The sequence below is a fragment of the Pelodiscus sinensis genome, chromosome 2 (genome assembly GCF_052426305.1).
Source record: "Pelodiscus sinensis isolate ZL-2025 chromosome 2, ASM5242630v1, whole genome shotgun sequence".
NCBI lineage: Eukaryota > Metazoa > Chordata > Testudines > Trionychidae > Pelodiscus > Pelodiscus sinensis.
The window spans coordinates 101,886,612-101,909,662 of record NC_143053.1 but is presented as its reverse complement, the minus strand read 5'-3'; the positions used below and the strand labels follow the sequence as shown (position 1 = coordinate 101,909,662).

General features: G+C 43.3%; 1 protein-coding gene across 5 annotated transcripts in view; it reads right to left on the bottom strand.

Moving 5' to 3' along the window:
- NFATC1 (nuclear factor of activated T cells 1) overlaps positions 1–23,051 on the bottom strand; it is a 140,098-nt gene that overhangs the window by 91,937 nt on the left and 25,110 nt on the right. For all 5 annotated transcript variants that reach the window (XM_089776351.1, XM_075921105.2, XM_075921108.2 and 2 more), the window contains exon 3: positions 16,908–17,067. In XM_089776351.1, coding sequence (XP_089632477.1) covers positions 16,908–17,067 — 160 coding nt within the window. The remainder of the gene's footprint in view (positions 1–16,907; positions 17,068–23,051) is intronic.

Below are 23,051 nucleotides of genomic sequence, written 5' to 3'. Positions count from 1 at the left end.
CCACCCCAGAAGCAGCTGCACAAGGCAACCACTCCAGCCTGCATTCTTTCCAAAGTCATTAGACTCTGGGGAATGATGCCTAAACTCAGGGGAGTCTTCCTTTGACAATTTACACATGTAAAGGGGAGGCAGTTTTGGGCACTTTGCCCCTACACACCCAGTACTTAAGTCTGCTATCCTTCTGCTCTGCCAGTAAAAGCAATGTGAGGAGGAGGAGAGATTTTCCAGTCAGTCTGAGGAGAAGCCCTCCCTGTCTCTAGCTGCATCAGCAATCTGACTAGTTTTCCCTTCCTCCCCTGCCACACCTCTCCGCATGCCAACCCGGGCAAGAGGACTTACTCCTGTCCTAGAGTTGTAATAGTTGAAAGCAGCATGGCCTTCCCCATCCAGGGTGTGGAAAATAAAGAACCGGTCCCTGGTGAAGGGTTCAAGGGTTTAACGGGGTTCAAGAATGAGATAAATTCACAGAGATTAGGTCCATCACTGGCTATTAGTCAGGATGGGTAGGAATAGTGTCCCTAGTCTGTATTTGTCAGAAGCTGGAAATAGATGACAGGAGAGGGATCACTTGATGATTATCCGTTCTGTTCACCCCCCTGGGGCATCTAGCATTGGCCACAGTCAGAAGATAGGATACTGGGCTAGATGGACCTTTGGTCTGACCCAGTATGGCCCTTCTTACAGTCTTATGATTGGGGCCCACTAGACTCAGATAGCCCATTTAAATTAACTCTCCTCATGAGCAGCCCCATGATTCCTTGGTAGGTTGCAGCTGGCCCCTCTGCAGCGTGATGATGTTTCCTCTAGATAGCTTGGCCTGCTGCACATATACCATATGTGACCTTTAGTGGCTTTTGTACTCCAGCTTGTTGTCTGTGTTTTTATCTGGACGGAATCCACAGCAGTTAGAAACTGAAGCATGAGAGACTTTCACATTACTGTTAAATAAACTCAGTTGTGCAATGCAGAGAAGAGCTGTGAAAGTTTCAGACAAAATTATCTCAGTGTTTTTTCCTTAGGTCTCCCATGTAAATACCGGGAGCTTGATTTTGATCCATAAAATCAGAACTTACTCCATTGAAGTGAACAGAGTTATACCAGTGTACAAAAGAGAGGGCTTAGCCCCACATTTGCAGATTGGGGGCCAGTGCTCCCCCAAAGCTGCAGGGCAGCACAGCTTCACAGGTGATTAATCAGCCCCGCCCAGTCAGTCAGCTCCATGCAAGGAGTGAACACTGTTAGGGGCCCTCTTCCCCCGGGGCCTTGCCCCTGGCCTGACTGAAAGTAGAGCCACAGTGCTCCATGGTGGGAACCTAGGCTGCTGTGGGGAGCTCACCACCTGCACCTATGCTGGGAGGGGACCAAGGTGGGTGCAGGTGGCTACTGGTGTTAACTAGGACTGGCACTTGGGGAATGAGGGGGCTGGGGTGTACCACAGACGTGGCCTCTAGAGCTGCCATGAACAGCTGGTAGCAACTGCTAGAGCTGAAGCCGGCTGTTTATGGAGGCTGGGTGGGCCAGGGCTTTTGGTGGACCTGCAATATTTATTTGCATATTCATTATTTACATATTGAATATGGAAATATGCAAATAAAATTATGCCAGTCTGCCAGAAATTTGTGAATTGGTTTGCCAGTCCGCGGTATAAAAAAGGTTGGGAGTCACTGTTCTGGAGTATGGAATTTGCAGGCTTCTTTTCTTAGCTCCCAAATATATGTTGAAAATTAATATAAATCATAGTATTTGTATTACAGTAGCACTCCAGAGCACCAGATGAAAGCCCTGTTGTGCTAGGTGCTGTATCAACCAAACAGAAAAATGGTCCCTGTTCCAATACTTCCTTAGTTAGCAGCATTAACTTGAGTCAGACACACCATGAGCAAAAGCTGCACAAGCTTTAACACAGAGACCTATCCTATGCTTCTCAGTCCCTACCTGCAGCAATCAGCCAGGTCCTGGGCCTCTTTTGGGCCAATGCTGAGAATCCTGTCCAAGTGAATGGTTTTATCAAATTGACACATGAGAATGAGAGGAAAGCTCCAAACTCATTTTGCACTGGTTACCCTGACTAGGTTTTGAATAGCTCTCCAGGGGTGTGTCTAAACTACATGGCTCCATCAATGGAGCCATGTAGATTAGGCTGATCGGCAAAGGGAAATGAAGCCACGATTAAAATAATCACAGTTTCATTTAAATTTAAATGGCTGCCGCGCTGAGCCGACAAACAGCTGATCAGTGCTAGTCTGAACACTCCTATGCCGACCTGAAAGCCCTTTATCAACCTCCCTGTTATGCCTCGTAGGATGAGGTTTACTGGGGAGGTCGATAAAGGGCTTTCATGTCAGCAGGGGAGTGTCCAGACTAGCGCACTGAGCTGACAAACAGCTGATCAGCTGTTTGTAGGCTCAGCGGGGCAGCCATTTAAATTTAAATGAAGCCACGATTATTTAAATCGCGGCTTCATTTCCCTTTGCTGAACAAACAAATCTACATAGACACACCCCAGGATTAAAACAGATGTGCTGTAACCCACTTTGTTTATTTACTAGAGCTCCCATAGTCACTTCCCAAACAGAAAAGAAGTCACTGTCTTCTCACAAATGCAAAGAGGTTCAGCAGAAGAAGTATATATATGGAAGCATACATAATTGTTATGTTCAATAACTAGGGACAGAGAAATGCAAATGATCCCACACTTACTCCTCAAGTTTCCCAGGGGGCATCATGAGTTCTCTGAAGGGATATGAATGAGGAAAGGATAGAGTTTGTGGGGCTTAGTTCAGGGAGAGAGTTGACTGCAGAAGGAACAGTGTGAAAGAAGAAACGGGAGGTGTGAGAAGCTGATAAATAGGTGGATGAGACTAGTATTGGTGGAGTAAAACAAAAAATGGTTTGGTAGCACTTTATAGACTAACGAAACATGTAGATGGTATCATGAGCTTTCGTGGGCACAGAAACAAGGGTGCCACTTCCTAATTACTCAGAATCACACATCTTTGAAGGTGATTACATGAATCTTAGTGGTGCATGGAGAACTCTACTAGAGGGATTCCACCGGAAGAGAAAAGGAAGCATGCCAAGATCAAAATAACAGGCAAGGCAGATCCTTTTAGAATGTGGAGGAAAGAGAAACGGGGAGGGAGGAGACAGAGAGGAGGAGATTTGAGGGGTTGGTAGAGGCCTCTTACTCTACAGATAAAGAGAAAAGGATGATCCATCTTAGAAATATTGAAAAGGAAGAAGTAGCAGAATTTGGACATGGCTTAGATAAAGGGCTAGGGACAGAGATAAGCTGAAAATCCACAGTGTACAGACTTAAGTAATGGAGAGCACGGTGGAGTTTCAGTGGTAGTAGAGGAAGAAATAGCGGAAAGGGAAAATAAGGAGTTTGGTTTGGGCCACATTTGGCTCATCTTCATGGCAGGCTATCAAGGAAGAGAGGTGAGAGAAACTGGTCAAGATGCAAGTTGGACTGTTGGGCTATGTCTAGACTGCAGGCTTCTTTCGAAAGAGGCTCTTTCGAAAGCATCTTTCGAAAGAGGCTCTTTCGAAAGATCGCGTCTAGACTGCAGGCGGATCTTTCGAAAGAGCAATCCGCTTTTTCGAAAGATTGCACCCAGCGAGTCTGGATGCTCTCTTTCGAGGAAGCCCTATTTACATTGAAGAACGCCTTCTTTCGAAAGAGGAACTTTCAAAAGAAGGCGTTCTTCCTCGTGAAATGAAGTTTACCGCCATCGAAAGAAAAGCCGCGTTCTTTCAAAATTATTTCGAAAGAACGCGGCTTGAGTCTGGACGCAGGGGAAGTTTTTTCGGGAAAAGGCTACTTTTCCTGAAAAAAACCCTGAGTCTGGACACAGCCTTGGAGACAAGTTGGGTGTGGATAGGCAGATGTGAGAGTCATTATGATGCGGGAGGTTGTAAAACCTTTAGGAGAGGATGAGATCACCCTTAAAATGGAAGTGGAATAAGAAAATGAGAAGACCAAGGCAGAGGTCCCCAGAAAACATGGGAGAGGTAGACCCGCCAAAAGAAATGTTTTAGACATAGTACGAGAACCAAGAGGGATCCATATTAGGGGAACGCCTCAACCCCACCTTCTGTTCTAATATCTGATTTGTTAGTTTATAATTTGTTTACTTTCTTCATTGTATTCTTTTGTTATATATGGTCATGCCTATTTGCTTTCAGAATATGACCTGAAGAGGTGGGTCTGCCCTATGAAAGCTCATCACCTAATAAACTATCTTGTTAGTCTTTAAAGTGCTATATATTTTTCCTTTTGTTTTACTAAGCTTTCGGAGAAGGAGGAATAAACTGTGGCCTTGAAGTAAGACTACAATTTTGGAACAATCTTATTGAACCATATTTTTTCTGTAGTACTGTACCCTAAAATAAAATGTGTAGACAATGTATTTGGGCATGTGTCAAGCTTGCAAGTGTGCAATTCAAGATCTGTGCATGTGTAAGGGTGAAAGAACTTTAAAAATCCAGCACTCTAGCACAGAAATGCTGATTAGCCAAAAGCTGTGATATTCCCAGAAACACTACCCATCTGAGAATCAGGCTGACAACATAGCCTTCTGGTGCAGGAGAGATTATAGGGACATCTTTGTGTTCCATTGGGTGATTCCAGTCCAGAGCTGCTTTGTAATGACAATAGTCATTTGGCTGACTTGCAAGAGATCAGTGGGATATACAAAACAAATACACAGTATTCATAAGACCCACCACCACTTAAAATTTAAACATTTTTAAAATGTTAAGCTTAGTTCATCCTAGGAAGCCTCCCAGTAAAAATTAATATTTTGCATTTTAATAGCACGTTCCATCCAAGGACCATAAAGTGCTTTAAAAGCAATTAATTGAGTCTCATCACACGCGTCTCAGGTGGGTGAAATATCATTACCCACACAGTGCTGAGAAGGAATCTGGGGCATAAAGAAATCAGTAACTCAACAAAGGTCTGATTCAGCAAAGCAACCCCATTCAGCAGAACTTTAAATTGATTTGACTGTGACATAAGCATATCCCTAGATTGTACTAATGAACAGTAACGTAAAAGTCATATTGTTAAGCTTTTTATGTTAAGATTTTTTTCTGTTGCTAGAATGATGATACATCAACATTTCTGCATGTATGAGATACAAGCATCAGAAGCCAGGTTCTTGTTCTATAGAATACAGCTGGAGTTTGGAAACTGATGTCACTGGGACCAGGGTTTGGCAATAACATTTATCAATTCCACAAAGAGCAGAATTTAACAGAATGTGCCCCATCATTCAGCACTGCTGTAGTGTTGTAGAATTCTTAGGAAATTAACGATGTTGTGTCTTTAAGAGTTGTTTATTGCTTTGAATGGGTTTCCATTTGAAATGTACACCTTGGACTTTTAAACCCTAATGTACATATTGTCTGTGTGGAAACAAAAAGCAGGAGTTCCTTAGTTCGACTGGATAATGAAACATTAAAAACAGCTGTTCTTAAACCATTAAACCTATATTAAAAATCATATTACATAGCTCTCTGCAACCTGTATTTTAAACACCTGCAAGTAAACTGATCACTGCCCTATTCGAGCTGTTACAGTAAAAAATATGCAATTCTTGCAATTATGTCTTAAAATACATATAGGGTGGAGTAAGTTTGTTTGACTTCATTCCATGGACAGTTTTACTGATGCTTATTTATAAAACAGATGTTGTAGTGCATTCTCTCTTTTTCATGGCTCATAATAAGGAAGATCTCTTAAGGTGTGCTTCAAGAGTAGAGAAATGATAAACCCTTAATCAGAGTAAAAGCTGAAGTAATATGTCACTATCTTTTCTACCTATTCAGTTTTTTGTCAGTTGGAACAAATATTGATTATAAAAGGAAAATGTATATTGTGACCACATATATAGACATTGTATTAATATATTTACAGATTACAATATGCCTATGGGTTTGATTCTATTCTTATAACCGCTCAAAAATAAAAAGTGATAAGTCAGGAATAATTCCAATGAAATTCCATTGGTATAAAACTGGTGTGAGACTGAAAATGGACCCTATTATGAATTTTTACATGGTACTATATACTATACAGCCCATGACAATTATGCTTTATGTAATTAGTAGTAGGGAGCAGGGAAAAAATCATTTGCCCTGAGATATTACTTCAAGAATAGAGGACAGATGTCTAGTTACTGAAGCAGACTTGTAAAAAATTAATCACTTGCCTCATGCAGGTTAGCTGGTATTTTGAAGGTAGGCTAGTATGGTTCATAAAGAAGCATCTGGCTTTCGGCAGAACTTTTCAATTTTAACTGTTTCATTTCAGTTTGTGGGTGCAAGTCGACACAGAATAATTTGACAAGTCGGGAGCAGATTTACTGATTTTTAACTTTGGATCATGATTTCTAAATTGTAACTAATATTGCAAGCAAATAAGTCTTAAATGGTTGACCTAACTCTCAGAGTCCTGGATCACTCATTTAATATAAAGGACTGAAATTGTACCTCCATTTTAATGTCATTGAACCCAACCCTCCACTGAAAACAGAAGTCCAGTGCACTACATAAAACACTACACTAACTAAGGCCCAGATCTAGTAAGCACTTAAGCACATGCTTAACTAAGTGTATGAATAGACCAATTGACTTCAATGAGGCTATCTTTGTACTGAAAGGTAAGCATGTATTTAGGTGCTTGCTGGACTAAGGCTCAAGGACTCTGTTATCTAGGTGGGAATTGCCTGCATAGGAAATCATGTAAGGGTAGCACTTACTAATAGTGCTACCTTTCCCTTTGGGGTAGATACTCCACCTCCCACAAGGGCAATAGCTATCTTGACAAGAGAACTCCTTTCATCAGCACAGCGCTCTCTATATTGGGGGTCAAATTGGTATAACTACATTGCTTAGGATTTTCCATACTAGGGATCTTGGATAATGTTTATTTTAGTAATCTTTAGCTGCAAAATTTTGTATCTGTTACACAATTACTAAAATACTCCCTGAAAGCAGGATGAGCAGGCTGTGAGCTCCCGGCTCTGGCTCCACTCTTGCGGAGCCCCCTGCTACACTGCGCTGCTGCCTTTGTATCAGAGGCAACAGCGCAGCGTGGCAGGCAGAGCTGGTCCTCAAGGGGAGCTAGTTTAAAATCATTTCCCCATGCAGACCAGCTACCACCTGACACCCCATGCTGCTGCCTCTGATACAGAGGCAGCAATGTGGGACAACAGCAGCCCCTGTCTGTGGGGGGCGTGAGCTCCCCATCGACAGAAGCTGCTCTGAGATTCCCCCTCCCCCTCCCCACATTGCTGCCACTGATACAGAGGCTCCACAGGATCTGTTGCTCATGGGAAGTCGGCTTTTAGGCTGGCTCCCCCCAGCACCAGCTCCCACCTCCCCTCTCCACAGAGGCAGCAAGGAGTGTGTGTGTGCATGTAGTTGTTAGTATTAACGGATAAGCCCAGGCTTATCAGTTAATCATTTAAACACCTTTACAGCAACGTCCCTATTCCATACCCTAAAGTGTTGCAGTTATGCTTACAGAAGTTGGCAGTGTAGATAGACCATACCTAAATTTCAACACACAGAACATCCTAGGAACTCTTCTGTCATGAGGCCTGGAGTCCTACTCCATTGACCAGAAGATCCCCAGAGATCAACACTGACCCAAGAAGATCCACAGGCACTTCCATGCAGAAGCCCCTTACCTCTCTTCTGCCACTCAAGCTACCTGAACAGTATGCTGGTCCAAAGATTTTTTCAAAATGGAGGAGCAAGGTTCTTTGTGTCCTGCCCTTTCCTATGCAGAAGTCCTGCACTATCTGGCCCAAAGCATTTATTTGTTACTCAGCAAGACATCCTGATGACTCCAGTACTTATCGATTGAGGCGTTTAAATGTAGCATATTACTGAGTGCTCGGGTACTTCTAATTTGTTTTTTACTTTCATTGGAGACCAGTTGCATTAAAAACTGGATCGGTAAAGACTCATTCTAGTGGTCTGTGCAAAGAAATGAAAGACAAGAAAAGCTACCCAGCTGGATTTTTCTAGGATCTCTTAGCCTTTAGTCCCATGTTGTAGAATTAGGGTTTGGTTCTTTTGTGAATCTGGCTGCCAACATTAGAGGCCCATTTTCCAATGCTTCCTTGGGTTGGCAGTGAATGTATTCAAGCTGTATGAATCTTACAGAACTGGAGCCTTCTAATTTTGCAAGTGTGATCACAAATATTTCTAATCACCCTAGATTTATTGAAAATATTACAGAGTAAATACTATGTACAATGCAGGGACCACTTTTCAACATTAATCTGAATAGTTTTCTCAAAAGACAGAAATCTGTTAGGCCATGCAGTTAACTGCTTGTCAATTTTTATTTGCTATGACCACAATCTTGCAAGCAAAGAGCACGACATCATACAGACCAACAGAAGAATCTCTCTCCATAGACACAAGCTGTAAGTCAAGAAGTATCCTACAATAAGCAGATGGCTGAAAGGTAAGGAAAGGGCAGGAATAGAGAGCTGCTACTTAATGGTCTCCTATGAGCATCAGTCAGAGCAGAGAGAAAGCACATGCTTGGAGTGATCTCCGTGGGGCTCCCTGTCTGGTCCTCCTGCAGGCCGGAATGCCACCCTTGAAAATGTGCTGCCCCAAGCATGTGCTTCCTTTGCTGGTGCCGGGAGCCGGCCCTGATCTAAGTATAAACCAAGAGACAACAGATGGACATAGGCAGGGGAATGCACAGAAACACAGCTTAGCTCTTTAGCTGATGCTGTGTAGAGACTCCTTGGTGTCTGCCAAAGCAATGGCCATTAAATACCCTAAACATTCAGCACCATCATCCTGCTGTATGGTCTTTTCCTAATGGAAACAGCATTTTGATCATAGACAAACCTAAGAGGTTTGTTAAATTCCTCCAGTTAGATTGACTATCTTTGCTACTCGCAGGGCTCCTTTAGCAACAGGAGTATGTGCCACAGTGTGGCAACGTAAGCATGGGAAAATGGCATTTTTGAGAGAGAAATGAGTGCATCCTCCACTTATGGCAAGTGGCAATTGTGATCCTCACTTTAAATAGGCTGTTGTTCCAAACTACAGAGGCCTGTCTCTAAAACCCAAGTCTCAAGGTGAAGATGAAGCAGCACTTTAACTTGTCAGAAAACCTTGATAGGCTGACACATGGACACAGATAATTACTTTCCTCTGGAGATGCTCTTCCAGGGAGGATTGCTGCTACTAGTGTAGCCATGCTTATGTAGCAATCCTGTGGGAGCAGTATTATGTGACGTAACCAAAGATAGCCCTCTTGCTACAACTCCCTCTGCCGCCCCTCCCCCTCCTCGATCCTATCTATTGGTGAAAAGCTTTCAACAAGTTTTCCCCCATTTGTTAGATTTATGGAAGTAATAGCAGCCGTAAAACATCTGCCAGATCATTCTACTTTTCAGTTTTGATTATCTGCTTGCTAGTTTGAGACGAGCTTTAACTATGCAGATGCAAGAAGTGTGAAAGCTGTTCAGTTTAGATTTATTCTTGAGTGATACCGGCTGTCTAAAATGGGGCTATAAAATCTAGGCTCCCTGTCTGGTTTGTTGTATGGCTTTGTGCTATTAATTGCACCTGGCTAACAGGTGCTTTCTGAAGTCTTACATTCTTACTATAAGCAAGGATTATATTTCTATCTGAATGAAAGGGTGGTGCTTGCTTTTAAGCAGAAGTTTAAAAAGTCATATAGAGGTAGTTGATCCTCTCCTGGTAAAATCTGAAAAAGGAAATCAGAAATTTGAAAAAATTGCCTTTTCTTTTGAGAGGAAGAGGAACAAACAATTTAACATGGGACCATTTAACACCCGTAATACCCACCATGAATCAGTACCTTCCAGCTTATGTGTGGAAAGTCTATCTGAATGAATATCATTTTGGTCAGTGGCATAAAATAGCATATCCATTCCTCTCTATGGATCGGCATGAGTTAAACCCAGGATGGATTTACTCCCATGGGCCTCTCTAATTCCTTTGATTCATCCAGTAGTGAGTCTTTTCTGTATCTTCAAGAAAGCTTATCTAGGTTGGGCCCCAATCCAGAAAAGTAAGCACACACTTAACTTTGATTTAGATGAGACCGGCCACATGCTTAAAGACAAGCACTTACTTAAGTGCTGTGATGTATCAGAACCTTGGTGTAAGAGATTTGTCTGCAACTCCTTTCCCTGGAACAACATTCCTGAAATTTGCCAGCTCATTAACTCTTCATCTCTTTTCAAATTCGTCTGAATTTTTTTTGCTTTATCCTACACCTCTTCATTTCTCTCTCCTTCCGATATTGTGCATTTAACTTTCCAACTCTATTCCCTAAATCTGTAAAGTATTTACAGTACAGTTGTGTGAAAAGCATACTATCAAAAAAAAAAGATATATTGAGGTGTAAAAGCCTGATCCAAATACATTTGTGTCTGGTTGGGCAGGCACCACCTCATAAAATTAAAACAATATATTCACTATTGGCTAAACGTGAGACAAAGGTAATAAGCATTCTTGAGATCTGAAGTCATCTAGACAGCCCTGCAGTCAGAGTTTGATCCCTGAAGCCTTTGAACCACCATTTATGGAATAGGTTATGTGTCCCTTGAATATTTTGGATGAAAAAGCTAACACTCTACAAGTGCTAAAATGGACAGCAATCAGTTAAAGAAGGTCACCTGCCTAGATTTTTCTAAAGTATTTAGGTGACTGAAGATGCAGACAGATGTCTAGTGACAAAAGTTCTTCAGCACTGATGGATTTCTATGGGAGTTAGGAGTTGACTCTGGACAGGCTTCTTTTTAAATACAGGTAGGGGTTTAAATACCTTTGGAAAACTGGCCCAAAGTGCATAGACAGATGCAAAAGGGTTCATTTAACACCCGTAATACTCACCACAAAGCAGTACAATCCATCGTGTGTGTGAAAAGTCTATGTGAATGGAAATCTTTTTGGTCAGGGACATAAAAGAATAGGCAAGGGCATTTTCTGGCTATGAAAAATGAGAGAGTTGACGATACTCAGCTACTTACAGAATTAGGTCCACTTCTGTCTTTACACGCACATTGTGTAACCACAATAATTTCAATAGAGAGTGGAATAGAGAAAATATGTTTCTAATATTAATGGGTTTTCAAGTGACATATGAATTCTAACTCCAAGTTTGCCTATCTTAAAAATGAACTAAGACTACTAAGATAGGTAGTCTTATAAGATAAGATAAGACTACTTATCTGAATTTATTTATTCGGATAATAAATAAGATTTTGAAAGCAGTTATTAACCTATTCCATTTTGTTTGAATACTTTCTTTTACAGTTCAGTCCAGTCCATTACGGGTGTAGCTAAATGCTTTAATTATACATTCTTGAGCATTTGGACTTTATCTCTCATAGATATACCACACCCTGCTTGTAAAAATGCCATTAGAAGCAGCCAAAATACTTTTCTTTCTCTAAAGAGGAGTTATTAATTAGAACAAACTATATACCTTACAAATACCTTACATTTATAATGTAAACGCCTTTCTCCCATAACTATATACCTTACAAATATCTTTCCTTCCCCTCAAGTGCTACATAACCAGTACCTATCAGATTACTGACCTGCGGGTGAAAAGCAGCCACCTCCCGATAGAATGCAGCATCCATGTTATACAACACTAAACAATCATGTTTAGAATGAAGAATGAGAAATCTCTCTAACCACAAGACATTTTTAGACTCTCATAATGTATCAAATTAAACTTTGGTGTAACTCCGTTGAAGTCAATTCACCCAACCTGGAATTTGTCCAGAAGTATCTAATGCATTATCTTAGGGTCTTCTATAATGTCCAATACCATAGTATCTAATTACTATCCCAGGGTTAACATCTTAACTCTTGCAAAAAGTGCAAAATCATCATGAACAACCGTGTGTGTTGCTGGCCTGAATTTTGCTTCTCGAGCAGTCAGATTCTCAATTTTCAAATTCATCTGAAATATATATGGCACCTCCACGAGCATCATATGCCCGATCTCTGGCTGGGACACTGATTCAACACTGACTCCGAGGGGAGACTGCCACCTATTAAACACTGAAGGCAATTTTGACTGGTGGCATTTTTCCACGAGCCAAGGTATACAAGCTCTTGCCAACCATTATCTCATCACCACTGACTAACCAGCTCCTTTGATTTGCCAGTGTTCTGAAGCATTATTAGCTTGGTAGGTGTGTCAGCTCATCCTGCTCTCCCAACAAGACTGATGATAGCTTGGGGCTGCCATGGCAGCTCCACACCCAAGCAGGCAAATATGCGGGAGTGGAACACGGCATTAGGCACGCTCAGAGGTGAGCATCGCCATATGCAATTTTAAATGCAAAATAAAATAATCATAGGTAAATGCATGGAAGGGAGGGAAGCCAACAACCTGTGGGGAAATCCATACTACCTGCAGGAATCCCTAGTAAGCAGGCTCTATATGGATGATGCAAGAAGGCTGGGAGGCAAACAGCACCCTCCAGTCTGTGAGTCAGGGCCCCAGGACTGTAACCCAATGGGAGGGAACAACAACTACAGTCCTTCTATGTCACTTGCATGGGGCACTGTGGGATAGTGGACCAGTGTTAACACGGCTCTTGCAGCCCCTCCCCATACTGACCCATTGCTTGATAATAATGATGGTGACCATGCCTACCGCATGCAGTGGGAGTGGGGTAAGCACCTACTGGGCATCAACTTTGCCTGTATTCCCATCATGTAGCCCCAATGTAAGGCTTCAATGGTGCCTTCTGAAGCATGGATCAATTTCCCCTGCATCAAGGAGAAGGGGGGATCTATAGGAAAATTAAGCTCACACCATGCAGAGCCTCTCACATCTGTGAGGGGATCCTGCTCTCTTTCCATACTCTCTCCTGACAGTGAGCATGTTTCCCTCAAAAGCTGTGGCTCCCAGCTGCTGCTGAGCCTTTTCCTCTCCTCCTGGGGGAGCGAATACTGTGAGGGAGTGAATGCTGACTGGAAAAGAGTTAAACATCACTAGACAAGAGAAACCTCTTTGCCACCCCCTGTATTTGGGGACATACCACACACAGCGATCACTCGCTGGCTCCGTTTCCCCCGTCACCTAACACACCCTGCAAATGTCTTCAAGGTGGAAAACATCTTTGGGTCTTTTCTAGTGTATTTTTCGCCTCTGTATTGCTGAAGGAAAGGGAAGATTTTTTAAAAGTTTAAAAACGAACCCTCCAAATGTAACAGGAACAGATATAAACAGCTCCTGGAGCAGGAAAATAGGAAGCAGAGTGTACAGGGGAAGAAGTGGAGGTCAGCAGCATTTCAAAATGGATTTCAGTGACATATCACAGTCCAAAACACTAGACTGTATCAGAGTGAAGAGTCTGGACCAAAACCCCAGATCAAAACACCCCCAAAGACCATATAAAAAATCACGAGTATGTGAACTGTAAAAACTTGGTCCTATCACTATATCTATATCAATGCTGGTCTGAACAAAACCTAGATCCAATTTTCTCTGCACTCCAGAATATAGATATGAACTTTGCAACTGTGGTCTGTCCCCAACTCATCAGGCAGCCCTCTTTTGCAGAGAACTTTACTGCCCGGTTGAATGTGCTCACTTCCCATGCTTGGGAGTTCTAAATTCTCTCTTTTATTATATAAACAATGAGTAGTTGCATGGCACTTTAGAGACTAACAAAACATATAGGATCATGAACTTTCATGAGTAAAATTCACTTCATCAGACATTGACCCTATCTGGTTCTTTTATATACAGGAAACCCCCGACTTCCGACCGCCCAAATTACGACCCTCCACACTTACAACCCTTTTCATAAGTGCAGAAGGAGCCAAAAAAACTCCAATTTACATCCTTGGCCCACATTTACGACGACGCATGGTGCCTATCATAAATGGGCGCTCAAGTTATGATGCCCCTGACTTGCAACGCTTCCCTGGGAACCAATCGTGTTGCAAGTCGGGGGCCACCTCTAATTTATTTTTAAAAATCCAAACAAAGAAACAACACAGGCCCAAGCCAGGTAAGCTAAGGCTCACCATAGGATGGATGACACTGCACAAATTGGGATGGATGAAGAGAGTGTTAATCTGGGGAAACACTTCTCTATCCATGTAGCGGGGGCAGTCATCGTCTGCCTTCTAGTGCCTGTGGCTCCACTGTGCCAGTTATTTGAGTGCCCTCCACCAACATCCTTGCAGTCCTGGGCAACAGGCTATTTACAATATACCCTGTGTTTCCAGCCCTCACCTCAGGACCTTCCTTCCTTGAGGTCTCTGTAAGAGGGGGCTCAGCTAGCCCTGTTCCTTTCTCTCTCCTACCAGTGGCTTCCTGTGTCTGTTTGGAGCTGATGAACTAATTACCACAATCAACTTTGCCTGGGGGCACTAACCCGCCTCAGAGTGATCAGAGTGGAGGCTTGCCTCTTAACTCCCTTTGCAAATGTGGGGGATTGGGGTGGGGGGGGGGGCATAGCACTGAATCTCCCTGCTCTAACAGAAGGATTGAAAAATAGATTCATCCTTATCAAAACAACAGATCAAGCTGAGTACTTACTCTTTTTTTAATTCTTTCCTCTTCCTGCCTTTGCCACTCGTCTGCCTCCTTTGATTACCCCTTCCTTCCTTTCTGCCGTCCTCTCTATTCAGAGGCAACATACTTCATTCCCTGCATACTGGAGCAGGAGATTATAGGGGAAGTGCCCAGACACATGTAGACCAATTAAATGTTGGCAGCATAACCAGTGTTTCCACTACGCGAGTTGGAAATTTTTAAATGTCAAGTTGGCCACTGTGGATTGATGCCTCCCCTCTACATTTCTCTGCATCAAGCAGCTAACAGAGTAGGCATTCATTGTCGTCAACTGTGTTGCTGCAAATCTCACTTCAAGACCATTCACAAATGTTCATATGCTAAAATCCCTCCTCTTTCAGCAGGTCTCTCTCATAATCCCATGCCACCAATGACTTTTAGCAAAAACAAACAACAAACTATGACTGCAGACTCTCACTCTCTCTCTGTTTAGTGATCTCACACAATATAGAAAGCATTGTCATTCCGTGTAGCAAAACACACTATCATTGTAAAAATGTCTATGAAAGAGGAACTCTTGGCAGGTCCTTTAATTTTCCACGCAACTCAGCAAAATATTATGAGGGCTTCATCTTGTTCTTGAGAGAAGCTTCATTAAAATGAATGAAATTACTCACATGAGTAAAACAAAGAAGATTCAGTGTATGACACTATTTACTTAAATATTGAAGATATAGAACCTGAAAAGTTTAGAAGAATCCATTAGTATGATACCTGAGTATCATTTTGAACTTGCATAATTCCTTTAAGTAATGAGTTAGATAATAGATTTTAAAGCTGATAAATACATATAGGCTTTGTATGCACGGACTTTACATGATCTGAAGCCATCCAGCACCACACCTGGTCTCTGGAAAGGATGTTACTCCCAGAACAAACTTCACAACTTGCTTCAAGGCAATCTTTCTGAGTATAGACCCAAACCTTGCTGGACTTATTCACATAAGCAGCCGTCAGCGGGAACTATATTGTGGGAGTAAGGGGATTAAGAGCCTTTACACACAGAATTCATTACAGGTCTGATCAAAATACAAACAGAACTGCTCTGATACAGGAGAACCTCAGAGTTACGAACACCAGAATTATGAACTGATGGGTCATAAGTTACACACTGAAACTGGAAATAAGCAATCAGGCAGCAGAAGAGGGGAATAAAAGGGCAAATTCCATACAGTACAGCGTTAAATGTAAACTATTAAAAATAAAGGGAAAGTTAAAAAAGATTTGACAAGATAAGGAAACCGTTTCTGTGCTTTTCCATTTAAATTAAAATGGTTTAAAGCTGGGGTTTTCTTTGCATAGTAAAGTTTCAAGGCTGTCTTAAGTCAATGTTCAGTTGTAAACTTTTGAAAGAACCACCATGTTTTGCTCAGATTTATGAACAACCTCCATTCCCCCGGGGTCTGTAACTCTGAGGTTCTACGGTACTTTAATATGTGTTTGGGGATGGAGGAGGGAGGGAAGGAAGATCCTTATCTAATCCTTTAAATACATCTTACTAGAAAAAACCCTGCTCATTGTCACTCTGTGTAGCACAAAGTACCATAATTTTTTAAATGTCTATGAAAGAGGAACCTATTGCAGGATCTTTAGTTCTCTGTGCAACTCAGCAAATTTCTATGAGGGTTTCATCTTGCTTGTCTTGTTACTGAGAGAAGCCCCATTCAAATGAATAAGATTGCTCACATGAGTAAAACGAAGAGGATCCAGTTTATGACACTGTTTTCTTAAATACTGAAGAAGTAGAAGCTAAAAAGTTTAGCAGAACCTGTGATACTAGACTAGGAGTTCAGATACACGCCCTGGTGACTTCGGCTTTGGACAAAGATCTAAACATGATACATGAACTAAAATAGTTCTTCATTTTCTACTACTTCATTCCTATCTCTGATTTATTTGGTTACACATTTCCATGATATTGGACCCAATTCTGCCTTCTAATAAGCATTCACAGATCCACCTGGACCCAATCATAATAATAAACTTCAGGAATTAACCCCACTGACTTCAATGCAAATTGCATGGGTGTAAACCATATATTTGTGAAACTGGGAATCAATGTGTAGATAAGACACACATTTATTTGTGTCTTCTTACTTAATATGATACAACAGTAAGAAGGCAAGGAAGAAAACAATCATATCCAAAGGTCTTGCTTTACTAAAGCCAGTCTATGGAACTAAAGGTATATACGATGCTACTTGTGATCATTAATGATCTCTTGGCTGCTAACCAGTGTGCCAAGATAAACAAACATCCTTGCTATTACAAATCCCCATACCTGCACAACAGGATGTCCCCCAGCAGAGGCCTTCACCGCCCCTCGACTTCCCTCAGTCTCATAATGAGCTCTGTGATGGGATTTGGGCTGCTCTTCAATCCGAAGTTCATAAGGTCCTGAGTGAGATGGCAGCTGCCAATCAAGGGCAGGCAGGGATGGGCTGTAATGGAAGAGAAAGTGTATTAAATATTAACAGCAAGTATGCTATCATTGACCACAAGAATCTGGTTCTATTACTTTAGAGACCATGTTTAGCAGTTCATCCTTCATCATCTTACACTTAAAATTTCATCAATATGGATGTCATGACATAAGTAATTTAAAAGGCAATGGTTATTTTATGAAGATTTATGAGTAAAGCATAATTGATGGGCCAGATGCTATCAGATTTGTAAACAAAATGGAAAATTTTCTAAGCATGGTTTAAAAACGCTTTAGTGTATTGATTGTGGAATCAAAGGACAAAGGTGGATACAATGGAATTTAAAGAGTGGTTCTAGTCTGAAAAAGACTATTACATTGACATTTTGGAAGCTCTACATTTAATGTATCTCAGTGACTAGACCAAATCTGCTTCATTTACAAGAAAAAACACCTCCACCTCCCAACTTCCGTGCCTGAAAACCTATGCTGGATTCTCAAAATTAAGCAAGGTTCTTTCTGGGTGATATTTCATCAACAGTGTAGATCTTCAAGCAGAAATGAATTAAGAATTACATTGCTGATGATTATATACTTCCAGAATAGAATCCAGTTCAGGCTCTTAGTTCCATATTGACTCTGCAATAATAACAGAAGTAAAAATAATAGAGGCATTTTGTCACTGAACAGTCATGGCTGAATACAACAAGAAGAAGCTAAAGATTTTACAGAGCCGTTTTCAGAGAATCACACTTTAAAATAATGTCGAGAGAGCATTACTGAAATAAGTGTACTGTTTATGTCAGAAAATAAAACCATTGGTTGTAACTATATTTGAAAGGCTTAGGCTCACTGTAACTTAATTGGTCTTAAAATTAAAGCAAGCCACAGATAGGAATAATAAGTTTTAGGTCGACTGCATAATCCTTCAAAGCATTGAAACTGGTAGTCTCTTAACAGAGTGACGTTCAAGCATACCATCAATTATTCAAACAGTACAACAAATTTACAAGAGACTGTTAGGGTATGTCTACACTACAGCGCTAATTCGAACTAACTTATTAATTCGAATTAGCGCAGCTAGACTTAAAAACTAGTTCGAATTAGTGTTTTGCTAATTCGAACTAGCATGTCCACATTGAGTGGACCCTGAACAGAGGTTAAGGATGGCCGGAAGCAGTGCCGGCAGGGCATCAGATGAGGACTTAGAGCGTGGAGCTGCTGTCTCAGGCTAGCCGAGGGCTGTGCTTAAAGGGACCCGACCCCCACCCCGGACAGACAGTTCTCAGGGTTCCCCGCTTGCAAAGCAGTCCTGGCTTGGAGTGCCCTGAGTGCCCACACGCGGAACATCACAGCACTCGGCCATCGGCCCAGCCGCACTTGCCACAGGCTGCCATCCGGGGGGAGGGAGCAATCGGGGGGCTGCAGGAGAACTTCCACCCCGAGAAGCCCGCAGAGCCAGCCCAGTCCTCCCCATCGGGGGTGCGTACCCCATTCCTCCCTCACCTTCTTCCACTTACCCTTCCCTAGCCCCCCTTCCTGATGTACAAAATAAAGAAAACGTGTGTTCAAAAAATAGAATCTCTCTTTATTGAACAAAACTGGGGGAGACTGGGAAAAAGAGGTGGGAGAGGGGAAGAGGCTGGGAGAGGGGAGGGCAACTAAGATGATCAGGGGTTTGGAACAGGTCCCATATGAAGAGAGGCTAAAGAGACTGGGACTTTTCAGCTTAGAGAAGAGGAGACGGAGGGGGTATATGATAGAGGTCTATAAAAGGAAGAGTGGTGTGGAGAGGGTGCATAAAGAAAAGTTCTCCATTAGTTCCCATAATAGAAGGACTATAGGACACCAAAGGAAAGGAATGGGTAGCAGGCTTCAAACTAGTAAGAGAAAGTTGTTCTTCACAAAGCAAAGAGTCAACCTGTGGAACTCCTTGCTGCAGGAGGCTGTGAAGGCTAGAACTAGAACAGAGTTTAAAGAGAAGTGAGATAAAGTCATGGAGATTGGGTCCATGGAGTGGTATTAGCCAGGGGTAGAAATGGTGTCCCTGCCCAAAGTTTGTGGAAGGCTGGAGATGGATGGTACGAGACAAATGGCTTGGTCACTGTCTTTGGTCCATCCCCTCCAGGGTCCCTAGGGTTGGCTGCTGTCAGCAGACAGGCTACTGGACTAGATGGACCTTTGGTCTGACCCAGTACGGCCATTCTAAGCCCAGGGTCGGGGGTCGCAATGGACCACCTTGATTTTCATGCAAACCTGCTCCTGGGTGGCCAGGCTGGCAGCTCTCCTTCCCTAGATGGCCACTTTCCTGTGCCTAGTGCGGAGTTCGTGGACGAGGTCCACGATGTCTGCACTGGACCAGGCGGGTGCCTGCCTCTTGCAGTCCTGGCCAGGCTCCCGAGAGCCACCAGCCTGGTCCCGGGAAGAGGCGGAGGGCTGGGGGGCATCGGGTGGCTGGCTCGTGGCGTGCCAGGTGCAGGGTCTGCTGGCTGGGTGCTGGCAGGCTTGCACCTGGCATGGGCACTATAGCCAGCCCGTGCCCCTTTAAGGGGTCCGGGGCCGGGAGGGGGGCAATAGAGTTTCCCTGGTGTTGGCCAGAGTGGCCACCAGGGAAAGCTGGGGAGGGCTAGCCTCCCACTAGTTCGAATTAAGGGGCTACACAGCCCTTAATTCGAACTAGTAAGTTCAAACTAGGCTTAGTCCTCGTAAAATGAGGTTTTCCTAGTTCGAACTAAGCGCTCTGCTAGTTCGAATTAAGTTCGAACTAGCGGAGCGCTAGTGTAGTGCCTATGAAAGTTAATTCGAACTAACGTCCGTTAGTTCGAATTAACTTTGTAGTGTAGACATACCCTTATATGTAAGCTCAAAAGTTTGTGTCTGTCACCCACAGACATTGGTCCAATAAAAGATATTACTTCATCCACCTTGTCTCTGTATGATGGAGTATCATTTGGAATTAGCCAGCTCTGACCACAATGCCACAGTCAGATGGCAGGATACTGGGCTAGATGGGCCTTTGGTCTGACCCAATATGGCCGCTCTTATGTTCTTATGCTACAGCCAGGATTTGAGGAGAGGGAAGCAATGCTGTGAATGGGGCAATGCTGTGAAGTTCTGCCACTTAACACTAGGTGATCTACCAGAGATACCCTGCCTTCGGATGGCTTATGTTACAAAGAGGCAAGTATAGATGGGTATACAGCAGAGACAAGCCAATGATGAATCATCAGACATGAACCACTAATTTAAAATATCATAACACATACATAGTGCTCAGTAAACTCCGAGACACTAAAAGCAAAGCTATAAATGAGATGAGATACACGGGGATGACATTACACCAATTAACTATGAGCATCCCTTTGACAACCCTGTCAGGCTCCGCTGCTTGCGTAGTCAGCAAGAGGCCTTTGACATAAACACGGCTCCATGGTATCCATCAAAGGTGAGAACAAAATATATTTAAAAAAAACCAAAACCTTTCCCCTATAACAAGTTAAGGAATTACAATTGTGAGGAGTTTATACAGTGGGTATGTAGTTCATTCTCCTTATTTTCAAATCACGTTGCATAGAAATGAGTCATCTTAATCTCTATGGAGGCCAAAAGTGCAAGCGAGGTTCCACATAGTGTACAAACCAACACCCTTTCAATATGAGGCAGAAAATTACATCTCCGAATTCTGGCGACTCCACAAACCAGTCAAAATGTTTGTCATTTGCGTCAGCACTAAAGCCCCTTAAACACAAACCCAATATCCTCCTCCCCTTGTCTAATAGGACACATCTACATAGCAGGGCTATAGTGCGTAGCTTAAGTTGAAATCGCTTAACTCAGCTTTACGTCTACACAACAGGAAGTCAAAGGAAGAACACTCTTCTTTTGACTTCTCTTACTCCTCGTAAAATGAGGGTTACAGGAGTCACAGTAAGAAGTCCTCCAGCTCAACGTTATTTCGAAATAAAGGCTTGTAGTGTAGATGTGCTCTTTGTTATTTTTGAATAACGTTAGTTATTCCAAAATAACACTGCGGTGTAGATGTACCCTATATTTAGGACCTGACTCTTTACAGAAATAAACTTGCTTAACTTTAGCCACTGGGAGTTGTCCCCTTGACCCTGAACTTTAAGACTAGTCACAAGTCTTTCCAAAGCTGGGACCTTCCTCTAGATATGCTACAAAAGCTTATTGATTTTTCATTTTTATTCAGTACCTCTTCACCAGTGTTCCCTGGAAGCTGAGCGCTTGGGCAGCTGCCCAGGTGCTGCCCAGCTGATTGGCAAAGTGCCTGCAGCTGATCATAGCCAGCAGCATGTGTTTCTATAGGTAGTGCACATTCACACATGCTTTGGAGTGCATAACAAAATTTATTCCACACATAGATGGAAAATCTTAGCGGAAACATTCTCTTTACTAGCATGTTTAATTGTAACCTTGAGCACATGTCCATAATTATAGGCAGATCTAGTAGCACTGTACTACCCAACACTTCCCATTATAAGATCTTATTTTCAGTTGGTTTTAATTTTGCCAAATGTTAACCATTTAGGCTAAAATTTTCCAGGCTGTGTGTCTTCTGAGACTGTTTTCTGGAAAATGTCATCAAAATGATTCAGCCATTTCTGAGAATGAGGCTTGGGGAAAATACACTGTTTTGCACATGTTAAACATTTTTTGGTGACCTTTACTTTGAACAGCTCTATTATTGCCATAATTTGGAGCAGGAATGGCCAAGTCATAAACTTAAAAAAAGGAAAATCACACTTCAGGAGACTTTTTCGCTTAATAGCTAAAATCTCCAAAGATGCCTTTGCATTGGGCAGAGTCAATATAAGAACATGGGAACAGCCATATTGGGTCAGACCAAAGGGGCATCTAACCCAGTATCCTGTCTGCCGACAGTAGCCAGTGCCAGGTGCCCCAGGGGGAATGAACAGAAAAGGATCAGGGGCGACTGCTGGGGAGTGTTACAACCGGGGCACTGGCCATGTAACCACCTCCGACATGACTCCTCCCTGCACCCCCTAGCTTAGGGGGATGGCCCTTCCTCTTCCTGCCCCGGACCAGCACCTACTCCACCCCAGACACTTTCTCTCCCTACCCCACCTCTTCCCACCCCTGCTTTGCCTCCACTCCACCTCTTCCCTCCTCCTGCAAGCAATGCAGCCCACGGATCAGCAGGGGGCCTGACATCAGCAGCAGGGGTTTGCCCTCCCCCCTAAAAACACTGGCAGTAGTGGAGACAAGCAGAGTGATCTGACCCCAGCCTGCTCCAATCCCTTGGGTCCCATCTATATCATTCTGCTTCCTGCTGCCGGTAGGTGTGGGGTAGCAATTCATTCCATCCTTTCCTCCAGCCCCCTCCCTCGAACGACAGGTCTGGGAGCCAAGGGAGTGGAACAAGCTGGAGCCGAGCCACTCCACTTCCTGCCACCACCAGTGAGGGTGGGGGCAGGCTCAACCCCAGCTGCTGGCACCAGCCCACCCACCAGTCCCCAGACTCCACAGGGCCCCTCAAAGTGCAGGGCTCAGAGCAGATGGACAAACTGTCCATAGGATGAGATGGCTCTGCACAACAGCTGCTGGTCCCTTGCGCCTTCCCGCTCCCCCCCCCCCACCCCACACAGACAAAATGGTGTCAGGGAGCATGTGGCCGTTTGCGCCTGCCTCCACATCACCCCAGGTCATCATCAAGGGAGCCATTCTCTGTCATCTACTGCCAGATTCTGACAAACAGAGGTGAGGGACATCATTCCTGCCCATGATGGCTAATAGCCACTGATGGGCCTAACCTCCATAAGAGTGTTTTTTAACCTATAGTCTTTCCCACCTCACAGGGTCCTAGAGCCGAGGCTCCAGCCCAAGGCCAGATGTCTACACAGCAATGAAACAGTCCCACAGCCTAAGCCCTGCAAGTCATGTCAGCTGCATGGGCCACTGCAGGCTTTTCTTTGCTGTGCAGACACCAATCTCGCAGTGGTGACCAGAATGCCCACGCCATCC